The sequence below is a fragment of the Leuciscus leuciscus genome (genome assembly GCF_965113295.1).
Source record: "Leuciscus leuciscus genome assembly, chromosome: 7".
In the NCBI taxonomy this organism is placed as follows: Eukaryota; Metazoa; Chordata; class Actinopteri; order Cypriniformes; family Leuciscidae; genus Leuciscus; species Leuciscus leuciscus.
The window spans coordinates 31,378,679-31,398,279 of record NC_138731.1 but is presented as its reverse complement, the minus strand read 5'-3'; the positions used below and the strand labels follow the sequence as shown (position 1 = coordinate 31,398,279).

At 37.1% G+C, this 19,601-nt stretch overlaps 1 protein-coding gene and 2 long non-coding RNA genes across 6 annotated transcripts in view; 1 reads left to right on the top strand and 2 right to left on the bottom strand.

Moving 5' to 3' along the window:
• The window catches only part of nalcn (sodium leak channel, non-selective), a 140,692-nt gene that overhangs the window by 8,514 nt on the left and 112,577 nt on the right, over positions 1 to 19,601 (top strand). For all 4 annotated transcript variants that reach the window (XM_082176523.1, XM_082176522.1, XM_082176521.1 and 1 more), the window contains 6 exons: positions 109 to 248; positions 330 to 458; positions 2,799 to 2,950; positions 6,422 to 6,564; positions 6,911 to 7,015; positions 12,026 to 12,112. In XM_082176523.1, the coding sequence (XP_082032649.1) occupies positions 109 to 248; positions 330 to 458; positions 2,799 to 2,950; positions 6,422 to 6,564; positions 6,911 to 7,015; positions 12,026 to 12,112 (756 nt within the window). The remainder of the gene's footprint in view (positions 1 to 108; positions 249 to 329; positions 459 to 2,798; positions 2,951 to 6,421; positions 6,565 to 6,910; positions 7,016 to 12,025; positions 12,113 to 19,601) is intronic.
• Positions 1 to 19,601, bottom strand: part of LOC309503785 — a 247,067-nt gene that overhangs the window by 149,060 nt on the left and 78,406 nt on the right. The window lies entirely within an intron of this gene.
• LOC309503784 lies at positions 6,474 to 13,975 on the bottom strand. The gene is made up of 3 exons (XR_014207858.1): positions 13,949 to 13,975; positions 12,798 to 12,825; positions 6,474 to 6,597 (listed from the first exon to the last, which is right to left on the bottom strand). It is a non-coding gene; the product is annotated as an uncharacterized lncRNA (long non-coding RNA).

Genomic DNA, 19,601 nt, shown 5'->3' with positions numbered 1-19,601 from the left:
AATTGTGTTTAGTGTTATTTCCAAATTGAATTGTTTCTTTCAAATTAAAAAGGAGTGAGCTTCATGGGTAACTCCACTCATCTGCTTGTTCGTCTGAATGGTCTCAAGGTGTTTGAAATAGCAGAGATAGTGGACCAAATGTCACCCTGGGGAATGTTACGCATACCAAGGGCCCTCATTATGATCCGAGCCTTCCGAATCTACTTCCGATTTGAACTGCCGCGCACCCGGATAACCAACATTCTCAAGTAAGAGCCCCACAAGTGCAAAGAATGTGAGAAATGTAATCTTGTTAACATATCCACCACTTAAAATTCACTTCCTTTCAGGCGGTCGGGGGAACAGATCTGGAGTGTGACCATATTTTTGCTGTTTTTCCTGCTCCTGTATGGAATCCTGGGAGTTCAGATGTTTGGCACCTTCAATTTTCACTGTGTCATCAATGGTACTCAGAGATAGTAAGAAAGTTTCATCATCATTATTCTCTCAACTGTTCTCTTTAAATCCAATAAAATAATTTAACCTAATAGCCCAAGAAATCAAGGGGATTTAACATAATGCTGAAGTTTTTCCTGGCATCAGAGCAAGATAAGAAGTATGCGTCTGTTGCTGTAGACCTCCCACACACATCTGTTCTTTGGAATACAAATCCCATTAGCAGCTGTAAGTGGAATTAATAACAGATCATAATTTTCATCATGTGATGTCGCAGCCTCATAAACACTCAAGTAAGAACAGCCACATTATATGATATGTTTGTCTGAATTTCTCATTCATATCTAATCACATGGAGGCGCTTGAAAAGCCAACAGAAATTCATGTCTAAAAATGAACAGTAAATCTTGCTGGAACACTCGCACGCATCCCAACTTGAGGGCGTGACGAAAGCAGGGTTGAGCGCAGTCTTAATGCAGCGTGTGTATGGAGCTGTGGAGGTGGTTCTCCTTTAAAACCCAGGCCTATTTAAAATTCCGTTGCAGATGTGTGGCGTGTCAGAGCCGGCACTAAAACAAAGAATCTAAACCATCAGCAACAGAAGAGTGTGCTGAGCACTAATCACAATAATTAATGTTTCCTTTGTTGCCTGGGCATCATGCACATGCTCGCGTCTTTTCGGCTGCCTGGCCTCAATCCTTCTATATATGCATGAGAGAAAAGAGCTCTTATATTGTGAGATATCTCACTGCACTGACATTCAACATATTATTATTCAAAAGGTATTAGTCATAGGTTAACAAATATTGTCTGCCATGTAATATATGTAGACAGGCAGTATTTTTATGCGTCATGGAAGTGTATTTCAGAAAAACTCAGTGTTGATCATCGTGCAGATCTACAATACTTGTCCTTGGCTAGTCGCTATCTGAATTACACATGGATTTAATTGGATAAATGAGCTAGGGAGTTTGCCAGACTTGTGTCTATTGGGGATATATTTTTAGATTTGATGTCTCAACGTTTTATATTTTGGGTGCTTAAAATATGAATGAGCACAGGCCTTGTGACCTTGCCAATCATAAACTATCACCTTGTTTAGAAAATGTCCCACACATTTCTCTCAATTACAGGCATCAAGTTATGACAGGTGATCAATATGATACAATCTCTGTTTCTGTCTGTATTTTCTAGCATTTTATATCCATTTAAGTGTACAATACTTAGATAAAATGGATAATTTTTTGATGTTATCAGTATCTTTTGACTAGTGTTTGTTATCAGTTTCTTCAAAGGGATGATCTCTTTGGCGGATTATTTATCACTGAATAATTAAAGCTATTTTGATTCGCCGCTGTGCCTCTGATTGGCCTTTGTGATACTGCAATCAATGATCCCTACTCATTTCAGAGTCTTTAATAAACTATTTGAAAGTATGTCTGGCAAGCCAATTTGAAAACATTAATTTTCATTAGAGACATCAAGTGCCTCCTGAAGTAACACCTGTGGTCCAATCTAAAGCTGTCTGCATATGCATGTGTGTTAGAATAAGTATATCTTTTATCATCTTTCAGGGACATTAAGGTCATAAGTTTTATTTAGAGTGCTAAATACAATTTAGTTATGCAATAGAGCGGATACAGTCTATAAGCTAAGCAACATCTAAACATGAAAATCTGAGAGAATGAAAGTAGCGTGTGTGTGTGTGTGTGTGTAAAGAAAAACAGGAAAACACAGATTGTGTGATTTACACAACAAAATTGTGTTTTCCTTCTAAACTTGATTTCTTTGCTTTTGATTAATGTAATTCTCTAAAATATGCAATATAATAGATTCAATTATGTAGGTTGAATGTAGTAAGTACTCGACAATGATTTTTGCTGTTGACATTACTGAAACTTGACTCCTAGCATGCTTTTCATGGGACTTACTGTAATGTGAAGAGCAAAAATGTCATTATTTTATATGTTTTTAAGCAAGATGAGAAAAGGAAAATACTTGATAGTGTTTAATGTTCAATTATGTTGGTATTTAGAACCATTTCAATTACACTGGGTTACCATTGTGGTGAAGTGCTTTTGCTTAGCCTGATGATGAATACATATGAAGACAGATGTGTATATAATGTATGCATTTATTCTCCTTTAAAACTCCTATCTCGTGTACAGGGCAATTAGAGTCACACCTGTAAGTAAATATGGTTGTCAGTCCCAAATGCTGACTTTATATGTTGCCAAAGAGCACCAGGATAACACTGCCAGTCTGTGAAAACACCAGATGGCCTGTTACAATATAGTGGTTGATTTGATAAGATATAACATTTGATAATAATTCTTTGAAAACTCACTCTGGTCTTTTTCCAGTAATGTGACATGGAACAGCCTTGCGATTCCTGATACACACTGCTCTCCAAACGGGGAGGGTTATCAGTGTCCAGCGGGGTTTGAGTGTATGGATCTGGAAGAATTGGGACTTAGCAGACAGGAACTCGGATATAGTGGCTTCAATGAGCTTGGTGAGTCATTGCGGCACTTACATGATAAAATGATGTTTGTAATTTTGTTTCTTCTCTGTTAATTTTCATCCACTCTGTTCTCTGAAGAATTGCTCTTTGCTCTGACTGCTTGCCAATGCAAAAATTCAGCTCACATCTTCTTTCAAACATAAAACCCCTAACCTAACTAACATATTAACATATTACTGTAGTAATAATTTATATCAGTTAATAATAGTTACCAAGCATATAATAATATGACATAGAATGTGCATTAATGTAAAATAGTTCTGAACACAGCTCATCCAATCAGAACTATCTGTCATATATTTCACTTTTTGTTGTTGTTGGTATGTCTCCAATTTGCTCTTGGTCAATTTGTCCTGCTGTTGCTAAAAATATTAATTATATTATTATTTTTCTTTTACTTCAATAAAACATTGTCTCTCGCCTTTTTACCAGGAAATATAAGCCTGATTGGTCTAGTTTTAATTGTCTGTGGAAAATTATTCCATCTCTGCCCTTTGTAATTATGTACAGTGATTAAGAACAATTATGTATTTTTTGACAAAGTGTGATTAATTGTAGCATTTTTAGCTGAAGCGTTTTGAGTTGATCTATGCATTATGTGCAAGCAAATATTAACAGATAAATGCCCTCTCTCTCTCTGCATTTTGGAAATGTAATATTTTCAGCAAAGCTTATATTTCAAAGCATTGTGAAGGCAGCTTCACAAATAGACCAGTTTATTTAAGCACCTTGATCTGTACGGAGCAGCATGCCATATTTTTATCGCTTTCATTTGAGATAAATCCACTAGAAAGGTGCACAGAGCAGTGCCACTAATCTCCAAATAGCCATGAAGGGAGGCTTTTCCCTAGAAAAACAGTTGTGGCTTTGAACCGTTGACTTACAGAACATTGAGATCTGCGAAAGGGCCCTTCTCAGTCTTCTTTATAGAGTTCAGTACACCGATAAGTCATGTGTAAGTCAACCAGAACCGCTCCTGCATCAGTGATCTGTCGTCCGTTCATCCGTGTTCACAGTGCGGATTGCAGCCTCAACAACAATGGCTTATTTTGGCTTCCAAGATTCAGGGAGGCAGAAACATAAAGTATGATTGGAAAAAGGTCCCATATCAGGGTTAATATATGTTTTTTGCAGATCCAGTTGGACTTCCAACGTTTTCACTGACCCCACCACAATGTTTTTTTAAAAACATTTTTATCATAGATCACATTTTTAGATCAAGTTTATAATTGTATTCATTATTTTAATGTATTTGTTTTATTTAAATTAAATCTCAATTTTTTTAGTTTAATTTTAAACTTTAATAACAGAGTTGTAGGAACACAGTCAAGGCTTTTGGAATAATATTGTCTTTTTTTTGTGTTGATACCCCTTGGTCTTTAGTCTTGATACCCCTTCTTAGGCCATCCAGTAAGAAATGTGAAAAGGGTTTCCTTTGCTAGGCATCTCTGGAGACAATGATTTATCCCTAAGTGATTTTTAATGGAAGTCTTTAGTTTGCCAAGTGCATTTCCCTCTAATTCATCCAGGGAAAGACTCTGTTACTGTTTATACTAAAGCATGTACTTTATCTAATGCGAATTACATATTGATTTAACAGTTTTTTGAAAAAGCCAAGTGAAATAGTGTATTTCATCAACATGGGTCTCTGTAAAGGATAAGTGTATGGTTGGTGATGAAGCTAACCTTTACAGGGCCCTGCCAGTGTCCTTGGCCCATTCTGCCCTCGGACCTGGTGGGAAATGGCAGGAAGCAGAACTGAGTGGCATGCTTCCTGCTGGCCTTTGGCAGCCATATCGCAGCACGGCATCATGGGTCACTGTGAGTGCAGAGATAACATCATTGAGGGCTTGGAACTAGAGAGCACATCATACACCGTGTATATGAAATAAGTCATTTGTTTATCATATATTTTAATATTACTTATATACTATTGCAGTATTTATTTATATTTGTAATCTTTTTTTTTGGGTGTATATTTTCCGTTTTCTTTTTAATTTCATGATGCGTCCCAATTAGCCTACTTATACAATGCCCTAAAGTATGTATTGTTTTTGTGAAGAAAAAGTACATACTTTTTGAGTTTTGAGCAGAAGATTAGGCAAGCTTTGGGACACTACTTTGTCATAATTGTATCTTTTACAGACCGCTTTGCCGCTTAGTTGCGTGCATCCTGTCACCGTTTAAACTGCCTTGTCAATCATCTTGTCACATTTAAAATCTTCCACATTCAATTTATTTTACTTTCCTATCGTATCATAGAGAAATGGGTCTTTCGTGGGTCTTTCATGCGGAGACTCTCCTTATGTCTTTGAAATTTGCATAATGATGCATTTATAATGACCAAATGTATCTTTATAAAAGTTCACAGTGCTGTTTTTATCTTTGTTTGTAGTTCTAATCGCATCCTCGTCCAACGCACAACGGGTTGTGAGCAATATTAGCTGTTATAGTGTGCATGGATCGGCACTTTGAATTCTAACTGGAAATAGTTGACCATCCAGGTATATTTGGAATACTCATTTCAACATACTATGGTTTGGGACACACCAATACTAATTACGAACACTAGCCTATTTAGGATGAATAGCATGTGAATTGGGACCCAGTCCCAATGGTTTTAGTAACAAACTAATTATTAGTTTGTTTTAGTCATTTTGTTATTTGCTTGTGTTATTTGTATTCTTTTTTTAAAAGTTGTCAAGACCAAAACCATTTCATTTTATTTAGAATTTTGATTGGCAAAGAATAGATCTTTGATCAGAAACATTTACTCTACAGTACTTCCGGTGAAGGAGGTAATTCCTTGAAAGCGCTGTCCGCTTTGGCATTTCCAGAAAAAATGCTTTGTGCCATGATGGTGCCATAATGACGTTTATCCCCATAATTTTTTTATTGTATGTAAAAGGCAATGAAATACTCTGCTAAACATCTCCCTCTGTGTAAAACAGGGTGTGGAACAGTGTGAGGGTGGCTAAATAACAGAATTAATACTGAAAATAACAAGACTATTCATATAAGTTCCTTGAGGATTTGTCCTCTTTCCTTTCATCTTTTATGAAATCACACTTGTATGATCAAAAAGACATAAAATACATAATCATAAGCAAAAAGACATAATAGCCATGAATGCAATCCGTCCTTGAGTGTGTAGTTCTTCATAGCCTAGTTCCTTTGATATACTGATACTTTTACACTCCGGCACAACATGGAACCAAAGAGTACTTCAGAAGTGCGGATAACCATCTCATTCAGCTGTTTGGAGACAGAAACACATAGCTGGGTAATAGGAAGCACCTGACAAGGTTCACTAATGCCAAGACTGTGTTTATGTCTGAATTTTTGTCTCAGTGCCCAGTCAGACCACTCTGGGGGCACAGGAACATCTCAAATATGAGCTTCTCCCCCTCCTCTGTCCTCTCTTGTCCCCGTCATGACCCTTCTTGTCATCTCCTCTTGCAGGCACCAGTATTTTCACAGTATATGAGGCCGCGTCTCAGGAGGGATGGGTCTTCATCATGTATCGAGCCATCGACAGCTTCCCACGCTGGCGCTCATATTTCTACTTCATCACGCTCATCTTCTTCCTCGCCTGGCTGGTCAAGGTGGAAAAAGCCTTTTCTTCTCACACCAGTGATCTGCAAAAACATAGTGATAACCGGCACATGGGTCCTCCTTCATTTCTAGTCATAGAAAAGTCAGGGTTATTCGGGATCTCTGTTATGCTCTCTCTTATGCATTTAATTGATAAGAAATACAGTAAAAACAGTAATAATATAATAAATTATTATTATAATATTAAAATAACTTTTCTACTTTGATATATTTTAAAATGTAATTTATTTCTGTGATGGCATTGCTACATTTTCTGCATAATTTAATAAATCATTTCTATATCATTTATCTCATCAATTATGGACATTCATTCATTTTGTTTGCTTGTTTTCCCAGAATGTGTTCATCGCTGTGATTATAGAAACTTTTGCTGAGATCAGAGTGCAGTTTCAGCAAATGTGGGGATCCCGGAGCAGCACCACGTCAACTGCTACTACACAGGTAAATGCAAACACACTTACGCACATCTGCACAGAAAGCAAGCAAGCTTTGGTGTGTGATTCATTTTCCACACTTGTTAATCTCTTTGATCATTCCTCTTTACAAAATATATATGGGCAGATGTAATTAAACCAACCAAAGCAAAAATATCAAAATCAGCATGTATGATTATTAAGCACAGACTGATGCACACCAACACAGACATCTGAAGGAATTCTTCCCGTAATTCCCTGGAGGCTGTGAGTCTGGCTTCCCTGGCGTTCAGCATGCAGGATACACCCAACAGCAAGCTGTTTTTTAAATAAATTTGGCTGCTTATCAGGTGGGGGCCCCGAACGGCACAGAGAGATCTGATTGGGCGGCTGGCAGACTCAAGGGTGAGTCATAGAGGAACGTGGCTGAATGCGCAACAGGCCAAAAGAAAGGAAAATACAGAAAATGTGTCATTCAGCTTGGATTTGATGTGACTGATCGAGATGATCAATTAACCCTAAATGCTCTTGCTTTCCTGCCTGCAAAGCTCTCCTGTGGGGAAACCTGTCCTGTTGATTTTATACAACCATCGCCTACCTAATGTTTAGTGAGAAATTCACACTAACCAAGCTAATGGTGCAAATGCACAGAAAATCTGGAGCGGGGGCGTGGTGTGAAAAGTTGTGTGTGTAATTGTGTGAACTGAGGCATAGTGTATCCCTGACTGCGCCAGTCACAGTGCCAGAGCCAGTCCTGGAGCAAAGCCTTGGAGGTTGGCATGAGTGGAGCTGGCAGCTTTTTTTTTGGCAGCACAGGAGTGACCTGACCACCGTTATTCAAGTCTTATGGTTGTAGAATTGCACTCTGGAAAAATAACGGCTATAGCACACAAAATTTATTCCAGCACTTCTTTAGTGGGGTAAATCTCATGAAGAAATGTCTGATGCATATGTCATCTCAAAATGAAACAAACAAAAATAACAAATCATGAAGAAAACCAAGAACTCTTGAAATTCTCGTTACTATAATCCAAAGCAAATCTTATTCTTGTTACTGGAATACATGAATGAGAATGGTCATGTCTTATACAACCCTAAATCCATAAAAGTTGGGACATTTTGTAATATCCAATAAAATCAAGAATCTGTGATTTGTTCATTCTCTTGAACCTTTATATAACTGACAAAAGTACAAAGAAAATATTTTCACTGGTTTTCACTGACCAAGTGTATTTTGTAAATATAAACAAATGTTGACTTTGATGACTGCAACACACTCCAAAAATGTTGGAACCGAGGCATGTTTACCACTGTGTCACATCACTTTTCCTTTTAATTACACTTTGTTAAATGTTTGGGAATTTAGGATTCTAATTATAGAATTTTTTGTCCAATCTTGCCTGATAAGCTGCTCAACAGTCTGTGGTCATCGTTGTCTGATTCTCCTTTTCATGATGTGCCATACATTTTCAATAAGAGACAGTCAAGCACATCCCTTCTATGATGTACAGTGTCTAGAAACCACTCTGTTTTAGCATGTGCAAAATGAGGCCTGGCCATTGCCTCGCTCCCCAGGAAAGATCTTGATGGCAGTAAATGTCTCTGTACAATACCAATATATGCCTCCACATCAGTGGTACCTTCACACACATGCAAGTGCACTGATGCACCCCATACCAAGGCAGATGTTTGCTTTTATACCTGCGTAACAGACAAGTGGCAATTTATTTATGCAGTAGCAGACTGTTAAGTTCTTTTCCAAAGAAACTGAGCCCATATGGCTGTATTTAAGAGTAGCATGACGGTTTCTCATGCAATGCCTTCTGAGGGCTCAAAGGTCACGCACATTCAACAGAGGTTTCCTGCCTTGCCTTACATGTGCTGAGATTCCCTGAATTTTTCACAATATTATGTATGGTAGAAGGTGAAAGACCTTGCAATCTTGCATTTTTTCAAAAAATCCAAATGAGATTTTTGAATTGTTTGACAATTCTCTCATGATATTTGGCACAAAGTGATGAGCCATGACCCATCTTTGCTTGCAAAGACTGAGATGCTCCTTTTACACTCAATCACAATACCCTCACCTATTACCAATTCACCTACGTATTGTGGACTGTTTTTAAAGAGTTTAACTTGGATATAGGGCTGGGCGATATATCGGATGACATTGTTATGCGCATCTCGTCAGTAAAGCTGGTTCCTTGATTAGTAGTAAATCGCCATCACCTGCTTTCAGATGGAGCGGCATTTACTACACAGAGCCGTAGTTTACTGACAAGCTGAGCCATATCGCATTAATTATCGCAGGCGTATGATACGTCCGTGATAATGAAGGGGAAATTGCCCCAGTTGTCAGTGAACTACGGCTCTGTGTAGTAAATGCCGCTCCATCTGAAAGCAGGTGATGGCGATTTACTACTAATCAAGGAACCGACTTTACTGACGAGATGCGCATAACAATGTCATACAATATATCGCCTACTTGGATATTCTATTAGCTTTTCACTTTTATTTGGCCTCTGTCCCAACTTTTTTTTGAGTGTGTTGCAGCCATCAAAATCGAAATTCGTTTATTTATTTTTTTACAAAATACACGAAAGTTGGTCTGTGAAAAAAACGTTGAAAATCTTTTCTTTGTACTTTTGCAGTTAAATAAAGGTTAAAAAGAATGAACAAATCAAAGACTCTTGATTTATTGCATTTTACAAAATGTCCCAACTTTTCTGGATTTGGGTTTGTTTTTTTCAGATATTTAAATATACTGTATATTTTAATAATAATATATATATTTATTGTTTTTGTAAAAAAATAGAAGCTTTATATACACTACTGTTCAAAAGTTGGGGTCAGCTTGTTTTTTAAAAAAAAGTCTCAAGTAAAAACAGCAATATTGTGAAAAATGTTTTGCTGATTAATATTTTTGTGGAAACCATGATAAACTTTTATTTTTGGACTATTTGATGAATATAAAGTTTGTATATAAAGTACAAGTCTTCACTGTCAATTTTTTTAATCAGTTGAATGCATCCATGATGAAAAAAAATATTTCTGACCCTAAACTTTTGAATGGTAGTGAACTGTACATGTTCTTGGCAGATTTCACAAGACTCTACTATACCAAAGAATACCATACTACCATGAAATAAAGAAATGAGAAAAGAATGGCCACAGGTTTAAAAATGGAATACAGTTTTGTTGCAATCTGCAGTAAAGCCTTCCAAAAGCAGTAAGGCAAATCTCATTCTGAGGGACACAAAGTTGAATTGTCTTCAGTAAAATATAGTTTTCTAAGTCCATTTCCATTTACAAAACTTTGAATCGATTCCTTATCTTTAATGTCTGCAGCGAAAACAGTATAATGTAGTCTTTTGCTCTTGGTCTAGGTAAGGCTATTTTGGGTGTCTAAAACTTCACAGGTAGAAATAGCTTAGGAATGTGTGAGAATCTTGGTTGGCTATTTCCTGTCATGAAATATTGGGCAAGAAACATCAGCTTACTGATACTGTTTTGAAAGTTAATTCACGTTGTCTTTTTTTATCCATTTGTAATAAGAAAGCAGATTCACACAATCAATTTATTTACATTGGTGCTGTGATTTGTAACGTTTGTATACAATTTTGGACATGCATTTATTAAAGCAGGTCACAATGTTATTGTGACCTCATAAAAATGCAAATTAGAATGATAACCCAGGGTTTCTAAATGTAAAGTGTGAAAACGCTAACCCCTGACTAACCAGAATTAAAAAATGACCCTGAGTTAACAAATTGAAGTGTTGTGACCTTGAAAACAAATAGCCTTTCTGTGTCTTAATTTTAATTACGCTGAAATGTCTTATTGAAGAAAAATCTCTTAGGGTACACAAAACCTTGGTTTATTGAGTGTTAGACAATACGACTCGGAATGATGCCTTTAATCTGAAAGAAATAAAAAAGAATAAGGTTCTCCTGGGGCCTGATGATACTCTTTTGGCAAGATTTGCACCATCCCTTTTGTGACTGTCTTATAAAAAGTAATATAATTCAATAAGGTCCCTTAAGAAGATTACCACATGAATTGCAGTTATAATTACAAGACTGTGAGGGGAAACTTTTTAAATATCTATTTATGTAGTAACCTTTTTAATCTGTCAGAGCTGAAGGGGCATTGTGAGCTTAATGACTGTCATTTCTCGTGGGTTTAATTGGTTATCTATTCTTCTGAACTGATAAAAGACAGACATAAGTGGAACAGCAGCAGTGCACATTAGGAACAGCCATAGGCAGATTTTCACTTTTGTGCTTAGGATGGGAATACAAACAGTGGGAGGGGGCACAAAGTGTCTGAAGCTCAATATATATTCGTAAAATATACGGCAACATTTAATGTGGCACATAGACGAGCATCTGATCCCACACCTTTTGTGTTATGGAAATTAATAATATCAAATTATGTGGTTTGTTGAACAGTGGTGGGCTATTTGTTTTCTAAACAATCCATTTTATTTAGATTTTCACTAGGCAGATGATAAAAAGGCTTCAAGTACAGAGCCGTCTGATAGTTCTGGGCTGTGTACATATGGATATGAGTAGCCTCTGTTGTTTGCCAGATTCAAGGTGCCGGCTGTAGCATCGCCTCCCTACTCTAGTCCTTGCTGTCTCCGCCGCTGTCTCCTCGTATCTGTCAAAGTGAAGTCATGGTGCATTTAGATTCTGAAATGTGAATAGATGCTCGCTGGATCATGAAGTCAATTTCTTGTGACCTTGCCTGTGTTTATAAAATGGTTATGATGTTGGTGAAGAATTATTAATATAATTGCCAATTGTTTTTGAGATTGCCAATTGTCTTTGTAGCCAACTTTTTTTGCTTATTTCCTCCCCAATTTATTTGCTACATTTGTGTTATCAAAAATGCATTTTCATGGCATTTAAAATTATTTTTTATTTAACTTTGCATGTTAACTGACAAATCGCCATCCATTCACACTTGTTAACAATTGGCCCTCCCTTTCTTCTTCATTCTTTCCCTCTCTCTCCATCTCTCCTCCTGGTGGCAGATGTTTCACGAGGACGCGTCTGGAGGATGGCAGCTCGTGGCGGTGGACGTGAATAAACCACATGGCCGGGCGCCTGCTTGCCTCCAGGTACCAGACATGCGATTTAATGGCACTGACGCCCCCGACCGTCAGCACACCCTCAGTATTGCCTGACTGCCACATTTAATGCCACACTGCTGTGTAGGAGTGCAAGAAATGTGCTGCAGGCGGCCTGAACGCAATGGCCACATTTAGATTTCGCTCAAACTAGCTGGTATGAATTTGACAGAGAATGAATAGACCGTGGAATGAACACAGCAAAGTTTGCCTTCCCCCCTTTTGTGAGCCCAATTTAGCACATGCACAATATATACATCAGTATGCTTTCTACATAACTCACCTACCCACACACTCAGATAATATACTTAATATCTTTGCATAAGCCCAATATTTTTACACTTTCATCCTATTTTACTTTAAATCAGTGAATATTAGTTTTGAAGTCAACATGAAATCAATACTGACCACATTTACTTTCAATTTACCATGTTCCTTGTCTTATTCTGCTTGATTTATCAGTACATGTTTTTTAAAAGAAAAAAAATGACTGCTAATACCATTTTTTTTTTACTTTAATGGACAAAAAGTTAAATGGCTTATTATTGTAGTACTGTACTGCAGAGAAATTATGAATTGGGTTTGAATGGTTACAGAATAGAGTGGGCTTTTGATGGTTGATAATACGATAATAACAGAAAAAAACAGCATCTGGAGAGAGTCTAATGGCACTTACCTTTAAAAAACAGTCCTGACTTTTACATCTGCCTACACAGAGGGAGAGAGATCATCAGTTAAAATAGGCCCTCGGCAGAGTCACATAGAATTTAATATCCAAAAATACATTTTAATGCATCACACTATTTGGGTTAAGATTCAACAGTCTATTCCTGGTGAAAAGCTTTTCAATTGTTCCCATGGTAGAGAGCATTTGAAAATATTCAGTGCAAAAAAGAAAAGAAAAAAGAAACAAGACCAAAGACTGGCATTTAATGACATTTCTGGGGCTAGGTTTCCATGATGCGATCCCATCAGGTAAAGGAAGGCTTTTGTATTTCCTCAGAGAGGGGCAAAGTTTACAGGGGGTAGGATGGGGTGAACGAAAGAGAGAGAACTCAGAAAGTACTGTAGGTGGAGGTGTAGTTCATCATAGACTTCAATCACAATGGCTTTCTGTTCAATATTGTGAACTGTTATTGAAGTGTCGTGCCACAAATGGCAGACAAATGAACACTAACCTTGACAGAAATTAAAGGAAAAGATTCCTGAGTGAACCTCACAAAAAAATGTCTGTCATGTTTCACTCCAAAATAAAACAAAAAAGAGAGAAAGAAAATTATTTTTCATAAACAAAATGAAGCAACATTTTTGGACCATTACCTTAATATTTTCATGATGTAGCAAACTAGCTCTAAAGAAATATTAATAATCAATCATAGCTTGTTATAATTTGTTAATTATGAATATTTGGATCAGTTAATAAAATTAACTTAATGTAGTAAAATTAATATTAAAATTAATCCACCTGTTCGTCCCATGAACACTTAGTGTTAATTGTTTATTAATTAAAGAAATGTTCATTTCCGGGTGAGGGAAATGTCTTTCTTACTGTACAGTACTACTAAGAGCCTGTAGTCAAAATCTAAATCGTAAAATAAACTTTGTTGCAAGCAGAGAATCAGAACCAAATACGTATTGTGTTCGAGTTTTATTAACTAAATCACAAACATAACTAAACTAAACACACATACATACATACATGCATAGGTAAAATGGTGAGTGGCAGAATGAAACCGGAAGCAGGAAATGGAACTATGGAAAAGATCCATTTAACTATGAAAAGAACCATCAGCTTATCATTTTCAGAGCACCTCATTAAATGTATACTTGAATGGCCTTTGCAGTGAAACATAACGTGAAGTTCCTGATTTTGATGGTCCCATGAGTCTCAATCAAATTCTTCGGCGTTGACTGAAGAATTGGTGAATTCTGTTCTGGTTGAGAGAGTCCTCTCTCTCCTGAATGAGCACATAGCTGGTTGTGGGTCAAGGCCTGCTGCCCTGGGGCCTAGTGTGGCCACGCAGGACAGCTATGCGAAAGTACTGAGAAGGCCAAGAGAGGGAAGGGCTTGTGTAGAGGCCATTTAAAGTCTGAGAAAGGTCCCACCTCTCAGGGTAGGCTCGATCAATAAGAAAGGGAGAATTTCCAAGCGGGAAATTCCGCTGTTGGGAGGATTTATGGCTCTGTCTGAAGTGTGGTTAGACATAGGCCTTGCTGTTTGTGTCCATTTATACTCAGATAGATATAACAAACACACACTGCATTCTATGAGAAGGTGATGTACACTAAAGTGTGAGTCATTAAATGAGGATTAATTAGATAGGAGACACGATACAGGTGGGGTTACATTGACCATTGGTTCTATCATAAAATACATAGTATCAAAGACATAATAGTATCAAAAGACACTACACAAGACAGTAAATCATTCACACAGTGTCCTGGGGTTTATGTTCATTTACAGATCAGTTCGTCCTTAAATTAATCTTGTAAAGTCTGTTTTAAGGGCTGTGGGTCTTTCCTATGGCCTCTGCTTTTTCCACGTGACCACATTTTTAACAGCAATAAAACCAACTTATCTGATCGTAGTCATGGTAACCAAGACCCTTTTTGCCCTTGTTGGGGGGATGGGACCATAGATCCCAGAGTGAGTTTTAAAGATTATTTGTTAAATATAACAAATAATTGTGTCTGATTTGTTTCAGTCGTTACAATGAGAAGTGTGTCCCCTTCTAATTGTAATATAATTATATAAGGGGGATTATAAATCTCTATTCTAAATATATAAAATAATAAGTCTAATTTCTGTAAAGCAAAAAAATTAATTATGCATTGCCAGCATCTAAAATGAAGTGGATTTCAACACAAAATAGTTTTTTATAAAAATGAATGTGAAACAGTATAGTAATGCACTTTGAAAACAAAAAGCTAATACAAATAATAAAATCTGCAGCAGATACATTTTCAGCTGTCATTATGTGCAATCAGTCTTGATGTCATAACTCAGCATAGACTAACATATGTATGTTTCTGTTGTGGGCAGACACTAGCTTCTTCTTTCTAATATACCGGTATATTAAAACTGGAAGCAGTGGCTATTCTGTATTTGGTTGTGTTTTATTATATGGTTAAGGTTAATGAGGTCTACTTGATCTCTTCTCCAAAGGCCAGCTTGATGTTAATTAGGCCTTTGCATTCCCCTATATGTTATAATTGCACTACAGCTATTCTAATGGATTTTTTAAGCAAGTTTCTCAAGTAAAAGATTTCTTGTCTAGAGTTTTGCAAAAACTTTTTATTAGTTTCGACTCTAGATATAAATCTCTCTCTCAAAAAAAATGTTTCATTCACAGTTTAAATCCTGACCTTTACAATAGTGGATTTGCAATTTTACTTTAATAGCATAAAAATCAGTTGAGTCTGCTTATTACTTTACAGATCATTGTGGTGTCCATGAAGATGTGAAAAAATAGGCATAAATCTAGCTTACACATATGCCTGTTTAACCGAAGCTAATTTGGGTGAGTTTCTCCCATCCCCATACAATGTCACTTCTCTGTCTTTTACGGCCCTGGCGAGAACGTCGGTCTCCTCGGCTGTGAACCACTCCTGGCGTGTGCCTGGCAAATCCGCCGTTATAATATCAATCCGCCATGGAACAAGCACGCCTGCTTTTAAAGGGAATGTGAGATGACGCTCTGATTGGTTTATTTCACGTTACGCCCTAACCACACCTATGAGTAATGTAGCTACTTCAGACCAACCCATTTTAGATTTGCGCAAGAGTCATTTATCCCACCGGCATAATAGCAACAGCGCCCGAGATCCACCCACAAAGTTACTTGCGTTTCGTGTTTGATACTTGCGTTTCAGATCGTTAAAATAGGGCCCCAAATGTATTGGGACCATGTTTATAAGATAATGTGTTGTTGCATGTTGCTTGTGACGTTCATTACTGGTTAAGACAAAATCTAAAATGAACACAGAAATAATGTTTCTCTTGACATTGTACCATGTTGTACCATGTTGTGCCTGTTCAAAACAGTGTAAATTTGCCTCTTTTACGCTATACAGTTGGTATTTGTTAATGATTAATGTGTGAGATGTTATTTATGAGTAAGACTTGTGTAATTATATTGTACTGAGTAATACTATTACCTACATGTACTTACTATAGGGTTACTATAGGTTAGGATTAGGGTTTGGTTTAGGGTTAGTTGCATGAAATTATGCATAGTTTATAGTTATTACTATAGTAACTACATGTAACAAGGACACTAAAATAAAATAAAAGGTGTTACCCAGATTTTCTTTTTTGGGTGAATTGTACTTTTAATGTGACAGAAAAATGTAGTTGGCCATTAACATCTTGGACTAAACTTAGATAAAGCTCAACACAGTTGGTTAGTCATTTAGAATTACAATACAGTTCAATGAAGAGCAGTTCCCTGATCGTTCAGCCTCTTTCCCGCTCAGCCTCTCTGTGTTGTAAACCCTGGACGTCATGATTAATAGCCCTGTTAAACTGAAGGTGCTGCCCATAGAGGGAACACCTTGGCCCCACTCCCACACCAAGGTTATTTATATAAAGGAAACCCTCCATTACTCCAACTCTGACCTTACAACACTTATTTCTCCCAAGGGACCTATTTCTCCCAGCTATCAGTGTGCCTAATCAACAACCGCAACCGTGACACTCACGACCCAGCCCGTCTGCATCCCTAACCTGGTCTTGAATGGTGGCTGGAGAATTCTAGAGGACAGTCAGTTTTAATTAACCAGCAGGTCCCAGACAGAGCATGAATCACCTCACTGCAGTAATAACTTTGATAAGCAGTGGGATTTGAACACTGCAGGTCTCCCATCAGCTATTTTTGTTCCTGTTTTCTAATTAAACAATGGAGCGAATGTGGCGGGGTATGCCTATGGAGTTCACAAAAAGTGCATTTGTAGCACTCAGTTTGCTGATGACTTAAATTTGGTGTGTTAGATGTACAGTACTATAAGATGCTTCATTGGTCTTTGCTGATGCTTGTTGACAGACATAACTCTCAGTCAGTGTGCAGGTGTCCTTTTTTTTTTTATTAAAGAATAACCTTTATCTTCTTCATCTTTCTGTTCTTTGTTCTCCTCCATTTAATTGGAATACATAAAAGCTGGACTTTTTGCTTTTAAATTCATTTAAGCTTAAATGGATAGTTTACCTCAAATCTAATTTTATAACGTTTAGCAGGAGATGTTTAGCAGAATGTTAATACTGCTTATTTTCATTCCATGAATTTTCATGCAATGGCAACGAATGGTAACCTGCGTTCAAACTTCTGTAATGTAAATGTAGTGATTCTGACAGGTCAATTTAGCTCAAAAGGAATTATTAATTAATTTATAGGGAATTCTAAAGAATAATTTATTACGACCGAGCAAATGACTCGTCCAGGGTTCATTTGAACCGGCCGCAACTATCAGCTCTGCAGCGGATATAAATATCCAAACTATAGTGAAACACTATGTATTAGCAAGGTAACTTAGATCAGCAGTTTAAGACATTCAATTCGTAAGCACATAACACAAGTAACACTTCTCTTTAAAATACAAACAATACTTTATTGATTATTCTAACACATAAAACTAATATCTAACACAAACACACGCACACACATTCATACGAGTTGCAGAAAGAAAGAGAGTGAGGAAAGAATGAGTTTTAAGAGTGAGATGATGAAATCCCAAGTTTCTATATGCACTTATTAGACCTGACCTGAACGAACCATCAATCATTAATTTAACCCTTCTATTGTTTCTTAGGCGGGTTATTAAGTATATATCAATGCACCTGTTCTGCTTAAAAGTCTGGAGGCTACTTGCTTGTTTTTGCATTCCTTTTGGGGATTCCCTTTTGTTGTCATAAAAAGGGGTTTCCCAGGTTCGTTGGCTGGCTTATCCTGCCTGGATAGAGGTCTGGGGCGGCCAATCACGTGGTGTGCTGGCGGATGGATGGAAAGTCTTTGAAGTGGGAAGCAGGCTTTGCAGTCGAATCGTGGACCGAAACTTTGTCGCAAAACTTAACTTAGAACCGAGACTCACAACGGAGTGTCTAAGAAAAGAAAACTAAGAAAATAAAGAAAATTGAGATGAGAGTAGTTAGATGGCTTGAATGAAGCTGTTTAACCCATGTTCTTCTGATCTTGATTTGGGTTCTTTCGTCTGCTCGTCTACATAGTTACTGGTCTGCCTGGTCACTCCGTCATGGCTTCTCCATGATCGTTTTTGAATCTACTTTTCTCTTCTTCTCTTCTGCCCAAAGCTTTGTTCGGGTCCTAAGATTTTAAACTCAAATGTTTGTCCAGCCTCCTGGATGAGTTCTGACCAATTAGACACTGTCTTTATTTGAGAGGTGGCATTTTCTTCACTTCTCATCGTAAATCATGCGTTATCTGTGATCTCCTTACTCTCCAGCGCTAGCAGAGAGTACAGAGGCCACAGTTTAGACATCATTCCTGTTATAAGAATACAAAACATTTTACACAGATTTCAATCAAGCTATCTTTTGAATTAAGAACATACGATCATACTGATAGGAAACAAGACACACTTTCATTCAAACATCTAATAGTTATAACAATTACATGACTTATATGGGATCTAATCATATTAGACACACATATAGGTTGTAGACACAATATAGAATTATGTAGTTGAACGATGTTTGATTATAAGTCCATCAAGAATTGTTTTGGGATGGTTTTATGTATTTTTATAGGTAAGAGATAAAGAGATATAAGAGATTTCACACCCTGGGGTCATTCAGAGGTCCTTCAGAAGAAGGAGGTCTGTTTTGTATATCTGTTTTGGGATCAAGCAACCTTTGCTGTTATCTTGATCGGGCACTGAGCTGAGCCATCTCTGAACCAATCAGTCTTTTCCAAACCATCTAACATTGACAACGTTAGTTGTCCTTTAGTTGCTTGCATGGCCATAAAGTTCTTAGCTGGGGGTTTTCATTGGTTGGCGTAGACTGGCTGGAGCCTGGATTTTATGGCTCTGGATTGGTGATTTGGGGTCTGGAGTGTTGAGTTCTGTGTGGAATTATGTTTTTTTTATATATATATATATATATAAAATAGGGCACAACATTCTTAAAAATAAAGGTTCTAAAAGTTTTTTTTTTTTTTTTTTTTTTTTAGCAGTGCCATAGAAGAACAAATTTTGGTTCTCCAAAGAACCTTTCAGTGAACAGTTCTTAAAAAAACCAAGCTTTTCTTGGTGTGAAGAACATTTTAATAATCTAAAGAACCATTTTCCGCTTTAAAGAACCTTTTGGGAAATGGAAAGGTTCATGGATGTTAAAGATTCTTAATGGAAACATCAATGCCAGTAAATAAGCTTCATTTATTAAGATTGAAGTATGGACCAATTTGGTAATACTTTTATGTTTTGGCATCCTTTTGAAACTGGAAAGCGTCAGTAGTCCCCATTTATT